The sequence below is a fragment of the Acartia tonsa genome, chromosome 2, assembly GCF_053477335.1.
Source record: "Acartia tonsa isolate MP-2025a chromosome 2, ASM5347733v1, whole genome shotgun sequence".
NCBI lineage: Eukaryota > Metazoa > Arthropoda > Copepoda > Calanoida > Acartiidae > Acartia > Acartia tonsa.
The window spans coordinates 11,296,022-11,314,131 of NC_137261.1; the positions used below are offsets into that span (position 1 = coordinate 11,296,022).

Genomic DNA, 18,110 nt, shown 5'->3' on the forward strand with positions numbered 1-18,110 from the left:
GTTCTCTTGTTGATGAAGTTGCTTAATGTTTATATTGGAAAAAAATATTCTTTATTTTCGATGTTCAATCCATATTTTTAGGCATATTTTATTGATAGTAAAAATGAAAGTATATATCTATTATGAATTTGTAGATTTTAACGCATATACAGAAAGCTATCGTTTTGTAAACTTTTTTTTGTAAATTATAAATTTTCTGCGCTATCCCTTAACTGGAAGCCAAGTTATAATTTGCAACAATTTGCAGGGACTAAATTTACTTGCTTAGGGCTTTACCAGGTTTCTAAGAATAAATATTCAAGCTTAGAAATAGATTTTCATGATTTCTACGTATTCTAGACTCTACTCGACGCATTTTCTCATCTTGTCTAAGTTTGCAAAACGTCTCTAAAAATAACTAATGAATAAATATCCACCGATCAAGATGCGACACTCATCAACGTACTTTAGTATATTCGATTTTTTTTTGAATTACACATTATTCGCCGACATTAACGATCCCTTTTACTCTACTTTGAATTCATACATCCAGTAATTTAAAAAATACTCAAAACTTCAAAATAAACAAACAAGAATTGACATCTTAAGAACACATTTTGTTCTAGATATTAGAGTAACAGGATGGCTGTATTTGTGTAAGCTAAGATCTTGCAAACAGCTGAACCGATAGATAGGAAAATTATAGGGAAGATTTGCATTAGTCCAGAGGGTTTTGGAAAGAAAAATTTTCGACATTTTTTAGACCTGTCGTCTTCGTTCAATCAATCATTATTATGTAAATACCTCGTAGGATTTAAACAGAGTATACAACTTAGAAATTCAAAATTTTTAAATTATTATTTCACCCATTTGTATAATGTCTAATAAAGCTCTAAAAAGATGCATTAATTAATATACAGCAAAAATGGATTTGAGATTTTTTTTTTCTTCTATAAAAGCCGTACCAACAAAAGCGAAATAATTAAATAAATAGTTGTATACTCAGGTCAAAAAAATGTCGAAAAAACAAGGCATTCTTCTTTCAAAAACCCATCTCAGGAAAGGTTTCAGACCCTTTGATTTGCGTGTGTGTTTGGGGAGAGGGGGGGGGGGGGGTGAAATATGAAACACCCCTTGAAGATATCTAGCTTTACATTTTACAAATCTTTTTACAAATATTTCAAAGTTTATTGTACATATATAGTTTGAAATAACGGGAAAAATAAAGTTATATAATTTCTTTTCAAACAGACATTAAATATGCAATAAAACTTTATATTTAACATAACAAGACAATCATAATATAATAAATATAAATCATATCTGAATTATATATAATAGGAATAATATAACATAAAATATATGTACACAAAAATCACATTTACAAAAAGAAATAATTGTTTTATAACAAAAATTTGATTAACATTACATTCTAACATTAAAAGAAATGTTTAATTTTAAACATGATAACATTTAAACAATAAATAAATAGATACAATATAAAATAAAATCGACAATAACATATAATAAAGAGGATAAAATAATGATTATTAGGAGACACATAACCAAATTCTAAAGTGAAAGTTGAAAGGGGGCATCTATATTGTGTCCCTTGGAAAATTTAAAAATATGGATAAAATACATCAAAAATGATTGAAAAAATCAATAAATATAAACTAAAATAATATACATACATACAATTCATTTATAATTTAAAACGGGAATATGGTAAGTATTCACATAATTAATAAATTATACAAAATATTGATGTAAAACCTACAAAAATAGAAAATAGGTTTAAATCGACTTTAGTATAGACTACAAAACAACCAAAATTAAAATAACATATTTTATTGCTGTATTAGCTAAATTAATAATTTGAAATACTAATAAAACATTTCAAATAAAAGAATAAGTTAAACAACTAAAACCGAATATGTATTTTTCCTACCTATTTAATAATTCATAATTTACTCATGAAGATTTTAGGCATTGTTATTAAGTTGTATTGTATAACAACCGATTAGTTGTATCTTGGGGCAAGGGAGTAGGCCTAAATGAAACTTGAAATCTATTAGAAATTGGAAAAAAATATTTGATGTTGCATTGCCACTTTTTTTTATAGATTTTATAGATCTAGCCTATGCATTGGATTTTTTTCTTTAAAAGGAAATTTTAATGATGTTTCATCTGCAGTCGCCGACCGTTTCTAATATTTTTCCTGAAGCCGCCGCCTCGCCGAGCATAATAATGGCGGCTGCCAAGCCAGACAAAATTTAACGATATCATTTTTTAAAAAATCAGGAATTAATATTTCACAAAATTAATGTTGGAATTATAAATAATATAAAAAGGTTTTTATCACATAAAGTTAACTGGTTGAATATAGGTACCTTAAGATAACTTTAGATTTCTCAAAGTATTATTTAAAAGACAAAAACAATAAATATGTATTATCATTTTCATCAATTTTTATTAAAACAAAGCTGATTAGATTGTACGATAATTATTCTCCATTTACATATCCCTGACTTCAATGTTTGTTTCACCGGTATAGTGGCGGAGGTCTTGACACCATAACTTGTCCACTTGAGCTTACTGTAACAACACCTGTAAATAATATAGGTATAGTGGTGGAGGTCTGGACACCATAACTTGTCCACTTGAGCTTACTGTAACAACACCTGTAAATAATATAGGTATAGTGTGGAGGTCTGGACACCATAACTTGTCCACTTGAGCTTACTGTAACAACACCTGTAAATAATATAGGTATAGTGGTGGAGGTCTTGACACCATAACTTGTCCACTTGAGCTTACTGTAACAACACCTGTAAATAATATAGGTATAGTGGTGGAGGTCTGGACACCATAACTTGTCCACTTGAGCTTACTGTAACAACACCTGTAGATAATATAGGTATAGTGGCGGAGGTCTTGACACCATAACTTGTTCACTTGAGCTTACTGTAACAACACCTGTAAATAATATAGGTATAGTGGTGGAGGTCTGGACACCATAACTTGTTCACTTGAGCTTACTGTAACAACACCTGTAAATAATATAGGTATAGTGGTGGAGGTCTGGACACCATAACTTGTCCACTTGAGCTTACTGTAACAACACCTGTAAATAATATAGGTATAGTGGTGGAGGTCTGGACACCATAACTTGTCCACTTGAGCTTACTGTAACAACACCTGTAAAAATTTTTTTTTTAAGTACTAGCCTCTAGGGACAACCTCTTCCGATTTTTTTGTTGGGTGAGGCAACCACCCAAAAAAATAGTTATACACTTTTCCAGGACATATGTGAAGCTACATTGTAAAGGAGACCCATATCGGTTGTACGGTTATCGAGATCCTTAGGGACAGACAAACGGAGATCCTGTTACTTTTAAATAAGGATTGGGCAATTAAGGAAAGCAGATTTTTAAAAAATGTAGAGCAACTATGCACCAATTTTTTAATATTCCTTAATGATGTAAGTGTGTGTTGAGTTTAAAGATCTCGAAAACGGGTGAAACGATCATAACACAATTCTCTTGAAATCTTGGCATTGGTCAGAGAGGTTTACTATAAGGCTAGTGCATTTTAATTTGATAAATATAGTGAAATACATATATTCCTTCCTTTTTTATTACAGAGGATCTACCTATGTTGTTTATTAGGTGCGCAAAATCCGAGTTGGACTCTTCTTCAGGGAGGAAGGGGACATTGGACTGTTTATTACACTGGTCCTCAAAGTTTTATAATAATTTCCTGATTTGTTGGGCTTACAACCTCGGGGAATTTTATTGAATATTAATTGGTTGGTTCATTAAGTTGAGTTTTCAAACGTTTTAGCCACTAATTGTAATATAAAAAAAGAAAATTTTTGAGTATCATTATTGGGGATGTGCAGTGCATCAACTTATTGGAAATTGTCTTATCCCAGTTCCCTGACGGTTCATAGAGTGAAGTGCAGGAAAAAGGATAAATGTTCTAATTCATCACTCTCATAATCATGCCTCCACACACACACTGACAATATCTTACACTTACAAGAAGAGAGACAATTACTCAATGTAAATTTAATTATTTTGACAAATTATAATCAAAAATGGTTGGCTCTAATAAATCCACAGTATTACTGAATTCTGGTTAGGTTGGGGATAGTTAAATTTAGATGCATGACATCAATAATTTTATCAGGTTGTATCTCATCCCAATTCATGATTACAATATCAGGGACCTAGAGTGATAAGACATTGGCCAATTAATTGATGTACATCCCCAATGATGATACACAATACTTTCCCTTCTGTAGATTAAAATTAGTGGTTGAACGTTTGGACACTCAACTAATTGAACCAACCAATCGAAACTAAAATAAAGTCCCCAGGGTTGTTAAGCCAATGAACAAGAAAACGTTATAAGACTAGTGTAAAAAAAAAACAGGGAAAGTCCCCTCCCTCCATGGTGCACTATTAATATTAATACTTATATGAAGCCTCCAATATAATATGAATATCTACTTTTAGTTTTCACTTATTTAGTTTGCTATAATTTTCTTGTGATAAAAGTTCCTCTCCCCAGCTACCCTTTGATAATGATTGCGCTCTGCCTGGAGTTACTAACAAATTAATTTAAATTCAGCCAAGAAAAAAAAGTCTACGGGTGTGCTCCAATTAATCTACCTAGTCATTTATCTTTTTAACTTGCTAAATATTTTGATGTATATTTTACAATAGGACAATCTATAATACAAAGTAGCTTGATGTCTGTCCGTCTGTCTGTCCCTTAAGATCTCGGTAACCACTGAACCAATTGAATTCTACTCTTCAGGATATATACCTACTGGTCCTGTGGTAGTTTTAGGCTATTTTCTTGGGGGGTGGGACACCCCCAACCCCCCAAAAAAACAAAAAAATCCCCCCCCTATTATTTTTTTTTTTTTTTTTTTTTTTTGGACTTATTGGTGAGTTCATTGATCCAGTAGAAGAGGAGGTGATGGGGTAAAGGGTAGAAGGGAGGTGGTCGTTATTTTAGCCAGCACATGATAATCTGATGTAAGATCCAAGTAAAAATAAATCCATTAAGATTGGGATATGTAGTTCAGTGTTCAATTATAGATACCCGACCATAGAAAATGAAAAAAAAATATTACATAAACCCAATATTACAGGACTGTAAGTTTAAGATTTTTGTTTTTTATCATCTTTTACTTTGTATGATAAGGTTTCTGTATTCCAACAGACCCTTATGACCCACTAACGTGCATGACTGTATAAAAAATTTCAAGTTGCAGATTTTTACAGGGGTGTTTTGTTATGGGTATTATGTTACTTATGTAGAGTTCTTTAAATAAGTTTTGTTTAGAAGATTATTAAAATGAAAGAAACAAACAGAAATATGGCATAAAACCATCCAGATATCTCAATTAAGAAAAACTAACCTATAGAGAGGCTACACTATAAAGGAGAACAATATCAGTTACCGATAACCTTCGGGACAGACGGACACAGATCTTGTTACTTTTATAAAAGGGTACCTGTCGAAGCTAAGGCAGGGGGTGGCAATGGAAAATTAAAAACTTGAAAGGTTAAAGATCTCTGTCCGCTCTTCTTTCCATCACTGTAAGTTTTAGACAAACTTCATTTACAAGAAACTTTTCTGCATATTAAGAAAATATAAATACAAAGATTAATTTTTTTTCTCTCAAACTTTAGGCTTTACATAAGAAGAGTAAAGTTTTTATTTGCATTTTGGAGGACTGATGCAAGGCAAACCTAGTATTTATTTAACGTTAAAATTATGATATTATTTAAAAATAAGCTAATTGTATGTTTTTAGGATAAAAATATTAAACTTGTTTAAATGTGATGATAAATTAAATGAAAGTTTGTTGCTATCCTGTCAGGTGGCGTGGGCAGGATAGAACTGCTGGCCCCTAGTAGCATAGAATCAACCATTGTAAACGACCTGAAATAAATAAATAAATAAAATCTAAGCGTATTTTGAATGTGGTCAAAGATTGTCGAATAGTAATAACCAGGGAGGGAGGGTACACTGCTCTTTTTTTTACACTAGTCTCTAAAATTTTAGATTTAAGCCTTGGTATATTTTTAGGCTATTTTTCTGCGCCCTTCTTATGTGGTATCCGCCTAGGATAAATGGCAGACACCAGAGTTCGAAAAGACTACGGCAGTGTGAACAGACGTGGACACCTTACTATAGAGAAGCTACGCTTCTCTAACAATCACTAAATATCAAACAGCATCTATTCAGTTGTTCCTTTATTGAAGGTCTAAGGATTACTAAAGTTGTACAACATAATATAAATACATATGGATTAGGAATAAAGATAGTTAAAGGTAAATCATACAAGTAGAACATAGATAGTTGCAATGGTTAGGTAGATGGCTATCCCTGTCCGGGGAAGGCAGGATAGCCCATGGAACAGCACAATAGGTAGATAAGCATAGAGGGGTTGAGTGGTAGGTCTGGGTACTAAAAAGGGAAGGTTTGATGATTACTGTGACAACAACAGTCTGTGTGGGGGTGATTCTATCAGGTGAGGGAAGGCTTAGATCCTTTATCCTCAGGGTTGAGGTGGTGCTGATAACTTGGTGGTTGAAGGGGAAGGTTCCGGTGCTTAAGATGGGAGAGGGAGGGGTAACACCCCTCCCTCCATTTGCAGGACAACTGAGAGATGAAATCAATACCGTTATCTGACATATTTTCAGGTGGCTTTACAATTGTAGAATAACAGGATTTAGCTGGGTGCGTAGCATCACTATAATGTCTTGGTTTCTGTATGGCCCAGAGTTGCCGCATACCACAACTCTCCCCTCGGAAGGCTGGGAGGGGTTGTCTGCACCGCCAGACTTCCGACAGTGGTTGCGGCCTTCAGTTTGTTGTCCTTGTGGAATGGGTCCGCCAGGATACCAGCTGCTGAACGGTGGTAGACTCCAGCCCTCCCCAGGTCGAACGGAATCTGCTATATCTGCTGGAGTAGCTGGTCCTGTTGGATGTTCTGGCCGTTGGATGTGTACCTCTGAGGCCACCCTGGCAACCTCCAGGGGTGGCACAGCACATGAGGGGGCTTGGATCAACAGCCGCCTGGTATACACCTCTTCAGGTTTCTCTACTGGGCTGGTGGTCTCCATCGTGTTGGTCACCTTGCTGCTGGCAGGCTGGCTACTGGATGCAGGCGCAGCTTCTTTGCCCTCGGGGCTGGTCAGGTTCATTCGGCTTCCAGGGTCTCTGTCAACGCGGGCAGGTGGTGGTTGCCATACTGTAGGAGCGTTGCCTCCCTCAGGCTCATCCTGGACATTGGCAGGGTGGTGCATGGCAGTCAGACCTGCAGGGTAGGGGAAGGTAACAGTCCATCCCCTGTGCCGGAGGCTGTCTTGGATCTGCAAGGGTGGCTCCGCTCTAGTTGGCTGGGGGACAGGCCCATCCACGGCCACTGCTGCTGGTGGACTGGAGGCACAAGGCTCCGGATTTCCTCCCCTAGCCTGAAGGTGTCCAGGCACATCGTCTCCATCTTGGATAGACATAATTGTTGGGGATCCTCTACTTCTATGGTTAGGCTCGGCACTTGGCGCATCTAGTTGAGTTACTCCCCAGGCAGCGGTCAAAGCTTCTTCAGTTTGGCTGGTAATGGCTGATATCCTGGTTCCTGGGGCAGATGCAGGGGGCGCAGGCAAGTTTGACCCAGCACAAACTTCCTGGTACACCAGTGCAATACAATTACCCTGGCTTGGTTGAGGGAGGTAGACAGCTGGATGCAGTTGAGGGTGAGGGACAGCTGGACTCTCCCTGCTGGCTGGGGGCTCTGGCTGACTGGGGATGACGGGTGTCACCCCTTCCTCTGGGGCTGCGGGCTCGTTCCGGGGTCCAGGTATCTCGGTGGCGGCGACGGTTGTTGCCCCAGGCACCAGCGTGGGGGCGCTGGATAGCACCCCCCAGTCTTCACAGGGGTCCAGGTCTCTTGGTGGCGGCAACGGTTGTCGCCCCAGGCACCAGCGTGGGGCGCTGGATAGCACCCCCCAGTCTTCACAGGTGGCGGCGACGGTTGTCGCCCCAGACATCAGCTTGGTGGTGCAGGGAAGCACCTCTCGTTCCTTCCAGGTGGCGACGCCGGTTGGCGTCCCATACATCGACTCAGACTCGCTGGCTAGCGCCTCTTGCCTCTCCCGCTCGGCGGCCGCCAGGGCCTCCCCGTACACCGTCCCGGTGGCGCTGGGTAGCGCCCCTCGGCTCTTGCTGGGGGTGACAGGGGTTACCTCCTCCTTCGGGGGACGCGGTCTGACGGGTACCATCATGTTGAGGCCGACCGGCAGAGGCCGCAGGACTTCTGGCTCCGCAATGTTGGTTGGCTGCACAAACACCGGTCCCATGTGGTTGAGGCTGAGGTCCAGGCCAACCCGGTTGGGTTCAGCTGCTCCTCCCAGCACGTTGATCCTGGCCACTATGGTCCCAATCTGAGACACAGACTCCTGGGTAGCCGCGGCCCCAGCGGCGGCAGCTGGTTGGGGTGACGGCTGGGCATCTCCCTCCAGGTGGACCTGGGTGTCAGACTGGTTGTAGGCAGGTTGTTGGGCTGCCTGGTGTTTCTTCATTGCCTGGTCCCAACCGGTTCTACACTTGGCGGCTGTGTGGCCGTTGAAGCGGCAGCGTTCCTTCGTCCAGCTGGGTCCCATCAGTCCGGCTTCCCCAGGGTGTATCAACCTGCCAGGTCTCTCCTCCTCCAGTTGGGGCACCAGCTGACAAACAGGGTCTCCCCTACTAGGGGCCAGGCAGTGCTGGGCTGCTTGTGGTGGCTCCTTGGTTACATTCAGCCTCCTCCCCATACACACAGGTCCCTTCCATCCAACAGCGGCTCTCCTCTCCTGGGTGGCGAGGCCAGCCTCGGCCTTAGCTTCTGCAGGTGCTTCTCCACATGAGGGATCCTGCCTCTGGTTACACCAGGTAGTTGGTAGCAAAGGCCATTGATGGTGCCAGTCGGAAGGGGGGCTATGATCTCTGGGGGGTACCTGTGGCCAGTGTGTGGACAGGTACCCACAGTTGAACCAGCAAGGCCCAGAAGATGCCATACTGATGGTAGCCTGAACTGTGTTCTGGACTGCCAGCAGGCTGTTGGTAGCCACCTGATTTGGGCCAGAGTTGCCAGCTGGTATTGCGTCCCTGCCAGGCTCCGCCAGCTGCTGGTGGGGAGCCCCTGCGGTGGTTCTGGTTTTGGCAGGGGGTGGCCTTCTTATTGACTTCCCTAGTTGGAGCTCTGCATCCTGGTGGGCCTCCATCTTCAGCAGCATGGGGGGACTTGGCTGGGTCATGTGCAGTGGTTCAACAGAGTAGAGGCATCTGGTCTTGGAGTGTGGGGGAACAGCCTCACTGCTGCTGGTCAACCCTGCTCCCTCCGTGCTGGGTAAAGCCTTCCACTGCAGCAGGTCACCATTCCCCATCCTTAGGCCGGTCCCCAGTCGTTCCATGCCTGGGGGCTCCCAGGGAGGCTTGGGTGGCGACTCCCCCACCCCCAGGTACGCGTCGGGCATCTGGGTGAAGAGCCTATTCCCCTGGGACAGCTCCCCATCCTCCAGGTTGGTGAGGCCAGCGCCAGGGAGGACCTTTCCACCCCAGACACAGGTGGTACTGGCCCTAAGGCTGGGCCCCTTTGGAGTCTCAGTTCTGGTGGTAGTGTCCATCTTGGGGCTGGCCACTAAGTCTCTGAAGCTTGTCACCTTCTCATTAGGCTCAGTCGCATCGTTCAACACCCCCAGGAGGACACATACAGGTTCAACAATCCCCAGTCCAGTATCTCCATTTCTCGTGCGTTGAGCACCAACTGTACAGGAGCTGTGCAGCGGACATTCAGTCACCCTTCCAGACAAGGGCATCTCAGGAACCAGGGGTCTGTGACCTGGCATGTGTTTTATGTTCACTGTACTCAACACAGTAGGCCAAAGTAATAACAGAAGCAGCACCTTGTATGAAGAAGCAGAGAGTGGTGGGGTACAGATGTTGGTGGTTATGGTCCAAATGAAGACTTCTGTCCACCACAGTGCCAGCAGCATGCCTAGGCACACAGTTAATGCCCAATCAGGAATGTCTTCTATTGCCGCACGTCGGGCTAGGGGCTGACAATTTCTCATCTTGTAGATATAGGAGCAGAGTAGAGTAGCCGCGCCGCAAGGAGGTTCGAGCCGGCTCACCCCTATTATAGATACTATAGCTGTGTAATTAGGGTGGTAGTCCACGTAGCCGTAGGCTCTGTCCTCCTGGCTCAAGAGTTTCGGTGGCTGGAGCGTCCCCATGATAAGTAGCAGGGGGTTCGTCTGTTGGTGCCAGCGTCTTGTTTAACTGTTGAGCCTGAGTTGTTCTCCTTTCCAGTATAGCTCTTGATTCCTGTGATAACCAGCGGATCTTAGCTTAGAGATAAAAGGGAATATGTTAGGTATCCATAGATGTCTCTAGGAGCGTATCCGCTAGTAGATATATGGATATGTAGGCTATCTATATATATGGCTACACTCCCATATATATATACGTGTATAGGAATATCCCCAGAGCTAGCTAGCTTTCCTCCTTGCTTCAAAAAAATCACGCTTCCTCTGTATATAGTTCACAACCATGAGGGTCTATGGTCAAGGTACACACCACCACTGCCCAGTGTGGGGCATCAAGTCAGGCTATGTCCACAGGGTGGGCGTACTTTCGTTCAGTTACCATATCAGTCTCCAGTGTTGTATGGTGAGGTTAGTATTCACTTACTTGCACCCATGATACAAAAAACAACACTATTTATCACTTGGGTATTTATATATACATATATTTTTTTCACTAGCCACTCAGCTTTGAAGTAGGGTTGGCAGGGCTAGGAAGATGTTGAGGGTCTGAGCGGGTTTAAGGAACTGATTTAGTTTTCCTTATCACACTGTAGATAGGGAGGGAGGAGCTTGCAAGTTTTTCTTCTAAAAAAATATCTCTGTTGTATGCTATAGAGTGGCCCCTCTCCTGTGTGTGTGTGTGTGTGTGTGCGTGAAATCTCCTTTCCTTGCAGCGCGCTTACGCACCGTCAAATCCGCGCACACAGGTAAAACGTGCACTTATCCCTCAACTCGCTCTCTCATTGGTCCGCTTTGTCCGTTGAATTTTATGATATGTCCCGCACTCGGTTGCGCGACCCGTAAATGGCGCTCTGTCCTCCCGATCGCTAGCTCCACACCGTGGGCGGACTTAGTCAAGTGTGGGTAGGAGGGGGGAAGCGCGTGAGGGGACGGGGTAAAGCTGTCCGTTCCCCCTGTGGGGAAGGGGGAGTGCTGTGGGTTTGAGGTAACTGTGTGATGAGGTAATGTTGCCCTCTCTCCTTAATCCTAGGCTTATTGTTATATCACCTTGATTGTATTCTCTTCAATGGAGAGTGGGCCCCTCCCTTTCCTCTGGAATAAAGGGTGTATTTGTTGTGCAGGAGGCTTGGGTGGTCAGATTGTTTATCAAGGCATTGTTATATTACATCTAGATTCTATTTTTGGCCTTATCACAATACATAACAGATTTGCTTACCAAGCCTGTTCTATTTTTAGTTTTATCACAATACACAACAAATTGTTTGCCAATCCTTGCTCATAAATCTATTGTTTAGCCATCACACTAGGGTGGTAATCCCTACAATGTGATATAATATCTGCTTTTCTAGATGGGTGGCTGCGCTGTAGCCTCTCAGGATACTTGGAGTTGACGTAGTTTCCTCTGTTTGGTACACTACACTCGTATGTTGGCTCGCAGCTCGCAGCTATTTGGCGTGTTTCAGCCTATCGGCGGCAGGGAATGTCCCGTCCTACAGCGCCGTATATCCGAATCCGACTGTTGGCGGCAGGGAATGTCCCGTCCTGCGGCGCCGCTGGTTCGAATCCTTGGCTTGTTTCAGTCTATCGGCGGCAGGGAATGTCCCGTCCTGCAGCGCCGTGTATCCGAATCCGGCTGATGGCGGCAGGGAATGTCCCGTCCTGCTAGCGCCGCTGGTTCGAATCCTGCTATCTCTTGCAGTAAATGTTGGCCTATTTTCAGCCGTTTGCACTTAGTTGGCCTGTTTCAGCCAGTCCGCAGGCCTGTTTCAGCCCTTGAGCGCTCAATTCTCCGTTAGATGTCGGCGCTTCTCTCGGTTCTCCGTCAAGTTTCGCTGTTTCGCTTCCACAACTGCCGGATGCAGAGTTAGACCTTGCTATCCAGGGTGGGTAATTCAGGTTGCTTGTGTCAGTTTTTGCCAGTTTCACTGCTGGGAGTACCTTAGCTTCAGCTGCGCGTCTGCTCTACACTTGTGGTTTGCCGTAATCTCACACAGCTGTCACCAAAAGTTGTGGTATCCGCCTAGGATAAATGGCAGACACCAGAGTTCGAAAAGACTACGGCAGTGTGAACAGACGTGGACACCTTACTATAGAGAGGCTACGCTTCTCTAACAATCACTAAATAACAAACAGCATCTATTCAGTTGTTCCTTTATTGAAGGTCTAAGGATTACTAAAGTTGTACAACATAATATAAATACATATGGATTAGGAATAAAGATAGTTAAAGGTAAATCATACAAGTAGAACATAGATAGTTGCAATGGTTAGGTAGATGGCTATCCCTGTCCGGGGAAGGCAGGATAGCCCATGGAACAGCACAATAGGTAGATAAGCATAGAGGGGTTGAGTGGTAGGTCTGGGTACTAAAAAGGGAAGGTTTGATGATTACTGTGACAACAACAGTCTGTGTGGGGGTGATTCTATCAGGTGAGGGAAGGCTTAGATCCTTTATCCTCAGGGTTGAGGTGGTGCTGATAACTTGGTGGTTGAAGGGGAAGGTTCCGGTGCTTAAGATGGGAGAGGGAGGGGTAACACCCCTCCCTCCATTTGCAGGACAACTGAGAGATGAAATCAATACCGTTATCTGACATATTTTCAGGTGGCTTTACAATTGTAGAATAACAGGATTTAGCTGGGTGCGTAGCATCACTATAATGTCTTGGTTTCTGTATGGCCCAGAGTTGCCGCATAACACACTTACTCTTTAAAATAAAGATCCCTTAGATGCTGGAAGCAAAGACGCTAATATATAATACAATGACTGCATTCTTTATTTTTTGAACATTAAAATTTTCCCTTTATCCATTTAGTTGGAAAAGAGAGAACCCCAGACATGAAATGATATCTGCAATCTTTATGAGTAATAATCAAATTAAAATTGAATGTTAATTATTCCATTTATTCTGTAATTGAAATATTGATTTGAATTAATGACCCCTAATTAAAGTCAGATATACACAGACTCGACTACAAAGCTATTAGGATAGGGAAAAATACTACATACAGTAAATTAGACCAAAAGGGATAGTTCTATTAAATGTATTTAGTTTTAATCAGTTACATTACTTCGTTATCATTTTAAACATATATTTCCAGAGTAAATGGATATTTAACTCTTTTTTTTCAATTTCAAATAAAACCAGATCATTAAACTAAGGAGTACATGGTAGAAAATGCAATTTATTTCAAAAATGTTTCAAAAGAATAGATTATTTATGATATAAAATAGAAAATTAACGAGAGAGATAATTTTGAGCTAAATAAGATAAAATAAAAAATCTCCTTTTAGTAAAATAATAAATAATTTACATTTATTATATTTGTCCTAACATTTGAGGAAAAAGGATGTAAGATCAGTTGGTTCAAGTTTAATTATTTCGTGTTTTACTTTTAAGAATTAAAAATTGAAATCTAAACTTTTTCTTGTCAAAAACTTTATTATGTTATCTAGGTAATGAAATGTATGATGAAATAAAATGTCCTTAAGCAAGTAAATAAAACATTTTTAAAGGTAATTCAACACCATTTTTCATCATAATCTAATCGTAATTTAAAGATATTACTAGATTTTAAATCCCCAAACCTAAGATGCACAATGTTTAGATGAAAGGTAACAAGGCTATTATCAAACAAGCCATGTGAAATATTGATAATCATTTTAATGTAAGATTAATGTAAAGTGATTTAACTAAAGTAAATCCATCATAAAACTATTTACCCTTTCGTTTTACATTGCTGTTCTTGTTAAGATATGTTATATTTTTAAGATCTTCGCTACTTATGTAAGTGGTCATCTTGGCTATAATAATTGTTAATACACGTATGAACAAATAATGCACTTTAAAATGTTGAAAATGGCCCCCGGCTGTATCAGAAAATGACCAATCAGTTCACATAAATTATAAATTATTGCTGATTAGGTTTAACTTTGTGCAGTTTAAAGTATCTCGATAAAATATCAAATGGAAGAAAATGAGTAGTGTGCAAAAGTGGGGGGGGGGGGGGGATAAAGGGGTGTTATATCCTTTATTTACTACCATTATTAAAAAAATACATTTGATTGATAGGCACTTTAAGGGAAAGGACTTTTATTTTCTCCAATCAGGGGTATTTTTATCTACAGTTTTTATTTTTTTTTTGCAAAATTATAAAATACCTCTTTGTTTTTGTTGGTGAAAGAGTAGAATAGTTGAAGTGACCGCTGGAATCTGGCGACAGGTTGGGCAGGAACACAGATGTAAATGAATCAGGGGAGGGGGGCAAAGGCCATGCAAGGGGAGAGTTGTTACCAACCAACGAGGAGTTACTAATTTGGGCAATTTTTCGTACAAATTTAGCCGTTCATGCAATATTTAATTAAATATATGAAACTAATAAAAGCCTTGAAAAAGTATAATAAATTGACTATATAACTATAACTATTAGTAAATAATACACTTCTTAAAATTAATATCATGACACCTTAAATCAAATAGGTATATAATGACGAAAGAAAACAATTTAAAATCTGTAAATATTATAGGCAAATTGATATATTTTCCAAGAAAATTCTCCACGAATATTAAAACGAAACTGGTTTAATCGTATAATTTTTCATATTAATACCCGCGGAAAGCTTTATATAATACGATGCTAAAAATAACTATTATTGTTATTTTCTCTATGTTAAAGATGGCAATGTTTTGTATGAACCTAATTACGGAGGATCTTCTCATTTGAATTGGAGAACTGGAATTTTGAAAGTTTAATTGTGTTGGCTGCATTTTCCTAAAACAAAATGAAATCAATTGCCCTAATATGCTCGGGAGCTTGCCGCTAGTAGAATAATTAGTATTAATGTTGACATGACAATTACTTAAAAAAGCCAAAAACATTACTTTTATAAGTAATATTAAATATAGAATGTACATGGATATTATTACAGGGTAAAAATTGTCGTCATTTAGGTTGTTAAAATGGACATCATTTATTGGTCAGTTATTTTAGTCCGCTGTGAGATTTATTTTATCAAAAAAACATGAAAATCTGGTGTAATATCCAAGTAATAATATATCCAATATCCATTTAAGTAACTTAACTTCGTTTCTGTGGAGTAGGTGGATTATTATGTGTACTGAATGCTGGAGAGGGGAGATACATACCAAACTCATCTCTGCTTTGCAAGTTCATGGATAACACCCAACATTCAATTAAGGTGGAATTGATTTAGGTATTCGAATGGTGAAATTTGGCCGTTGATTGTCCCCCAACTTATGCTAAATACAATTTCTCAATGAAAACTATATTTCAATTAGATTCGTATAATATACACAAGTCTTTTTGTTGTTGTTGATATTTTACGTATCCATGTGTCCCTGTGTAAATGTGACATGAGTATTTGACCGCAAGGGATGGGATCCCACCAGGTAAGCTGGCTCCAGGTCACTGGCTGCACCTCCCATGAACGGTCAAGCACCAAATCTAACCTGAAATTAAAATCTAAATTTAATATCTAATATACCACTATACTATTACAATCATCACATTAATCTTAATAGATCGACAAACAAATATATTTATGGAAAAGTTATACATTGGAAAACAAAACCGATGTATCTCACAAAAATCAAATTTATCCATTATTCTTAAAGAGCATGAGCGGTATACCGACAGACCAAATAAGATGCCTGATCCTATATAAAAGCTGAGACTTCGTAGGGATAATTTAATATTTTAAAATGTCTGCAAACGTCTGGTCAGAACACGAATTCATTAACTTGAACAAAAGTTTCAATCTTAATAATTTCAAATTCTAAAAAACCTTGAATTATACGATTTATCTTAAGATAATTGAGGTGTTTTTAAAACAAAAATTTGAATATTTTGACAATCTAAAAGCCTAAATTCAAGGGTGTACCAACGGAGTTTAATTTATTTTATAAACCACGTTTTAGGTGCTAGATACTTGGGTAAAATAAATTGATTTAAGAAGCCTCACTAATCAGAGTCATTAAGCTTGCCCTATGTAATTATCCAATCTAAAATCAATGGATAAAACTTTACAAAACATTTAAATGAAAGTATTCAAAATTTTTCAGAACTAGAATATAAACGTAGAGGTTAAAAATTATTCAACAGTAATTCAAAATAATCTTTTCAATTTATGGGAGGGAGGTTTTAAAAGTACCATTTATTTACCACACATAATTATTTAGTTTAAAAACAGACAATAAGTGTTTCTCATTCTTTTTCAGTAAAATTGCAATATAAGTTTCTTCCAATAATGGTGTATCCTTGAATTATTAGAACCGAATGGTAATTATTATCTAAGGTGTATAATATTGCAAAGTTGTATATAGCCAGTCTTAATAATTATACACTCAGCCAAATAATTAAGCACTAAGGACCACCCCACACCATGCATATATGTTTATAGTAGCGCGGCTGGGTCATGATTTACAATATTTCTAATATGCTTAAATTATTTATCTATTAAATGGCGAAGCTTTTCTATAATAAGGATTGGTTCGAATTTTGTGACAGTTAGCTCAAACGTTAATATTTTCCTATAAAGGGGGTGGGGGGCGGATGTGCTACTTTTTAAAACCAAAAGTAAAACGCGCATGATCTCAGCCCATAAAAGAGTTACAGCTCTAAAATTCGGCACAGCAGTTGCTTTTGTGGAGAACAATATGGAACTGTGACGAAACGAAACCGCCACTCCCGCCGAATTTTTTTTGCCTTTTCTCGCCTTAATAGACACTTTTCAATCATCTCAGATATTCTTTTTTTCATAAAAATTTCCCTTATACATATTTTCACTTGACACTTGCAAGAATTTACATTTTTAATATTGACATGTTTAAAATATTACAAGTGTCAAGTGAAAATATAAGTGACATTTTTATGAGAGAAAAATGTTTATCTCAGATAATTGAAAACCGTCTAATTTGTCGAAAAGGGCAAAAAACAATTCGGCGGGAAACGGCAGTTTTCGGCGGGAGCGCTGGTTTCGATTCGAAACAGTTCCATATTGTTCTCCACAAAAGCAACTGCTGTGCCGAATTGTAGATCTGTTACTCTTTTATGGGCTGCGATCATGCGCGTTTTACTTTTGGTTTTAAAAAGTGGCACATCCGCCCCCACCCCCCTCTTTAAAATTTGGCATAATGATTCCTGTAATAGTTAAGTACAGTTTTGAAAGCTTAACAGCCCTATAATTATTACCAGAAAGTCCCTTTGTTTATTACTAATTCTTGTCAAAAGTTATCCTATCATTTGATTTTGTTGATTCCTAGAAGGATAATGAAGTCACAGTGTTACAAGTGAAGCATCTCCTTAATTATATCAACAATAAAATGTAAGTATGTCCATATTTTGATTTACTAAAGTAATTTTAGAAAAGATTTAAACAGAAATATTTGTTCAGACTACTAGGTATTTAATGTTGAATATGTGTTAATACTATTTAGCTTTTAAAATGTTCGTAAGTCGGCGGGAAATCTGCCATGTTGCAATACTTGTTTCTTTTAAATTAAATATAAGTAAACGCTCAAATTATATGAAACATCTATTTAAACAGTTCATTTACCTTCCAGGATAAAACGCCCCTCTGTAAGCCATTTCCATTTTAAATAAATTTTCAAAAATTCAAAGATTCACGTAAGATTTAAGATGTTAAATAATCTGAAAACACAGTATGGTAGGTAAAATATTTACAAAATCAAATTGATAGTATGGCGATCTGTACTTTTTAAAAAAAATAGCAGCAATATTATACTTGAGTATATATTTTTAGCGAGTATTTACACAAAA

General features: G+C 39.1%; 2 protein-coding genes across 7 annotated transcripts in view; one reads left to right on the forward strand and one right to left on the reverse strand.

The window, feature by feature from the left end:
• The window catches only part of LOC145312396 (death-associated protein kinase 1-like), a 463,414-nt gene that overhangs the window by 229,082 nt on the left and 216,222 nt on the right, over positions 1-18,110 (forward strand). The window lies entirely within an intron of this gene.
• On the reverse strand, positions 1,241-18,043 carry LOC145304529 (uncharacterized). 6 transcript variants are annotated; one of them, XR_013874114.1, is made up of 9 exons: positions 17,887-18,043; positions 15,671-15,781; positions 15,394-15,468; positions 15,009-15,083; positions 14,473-14,622; positions 5,875-5,943; positions 5,513-5,595; positions 2,299-2,589; positions 1,241-1,844 (listed from the first exon to the last, which is right to left on the reverse strand). XR_013874114.1 is itself a non-coding variant. In XM_080146437.1 (8 exons), exons 1-8 carry the CDS (start codon positions 17,922-17,924, stop codon positions 2,525-2,527), a joined length of 666 nt encoding a protein of 221 aa, XP_080002563.1. In that variant the 5' UTR covers positions 17,925-18,043; the 3' UTR covers positions 1,886-2,524. The 6 variants fall into 6 exon arrangements, 2 of the variants coding, with proteins under 2 accessions (XP_080002563.1, XP_080002554.1); XR_013874113.1 differs by having other exon boundaries at positions 1,241-1,755; positions 2,184-2,589; XR_013874112.1 differs by having other exon boundaries at positions 1,241-1,797; positions 2,184-2,589.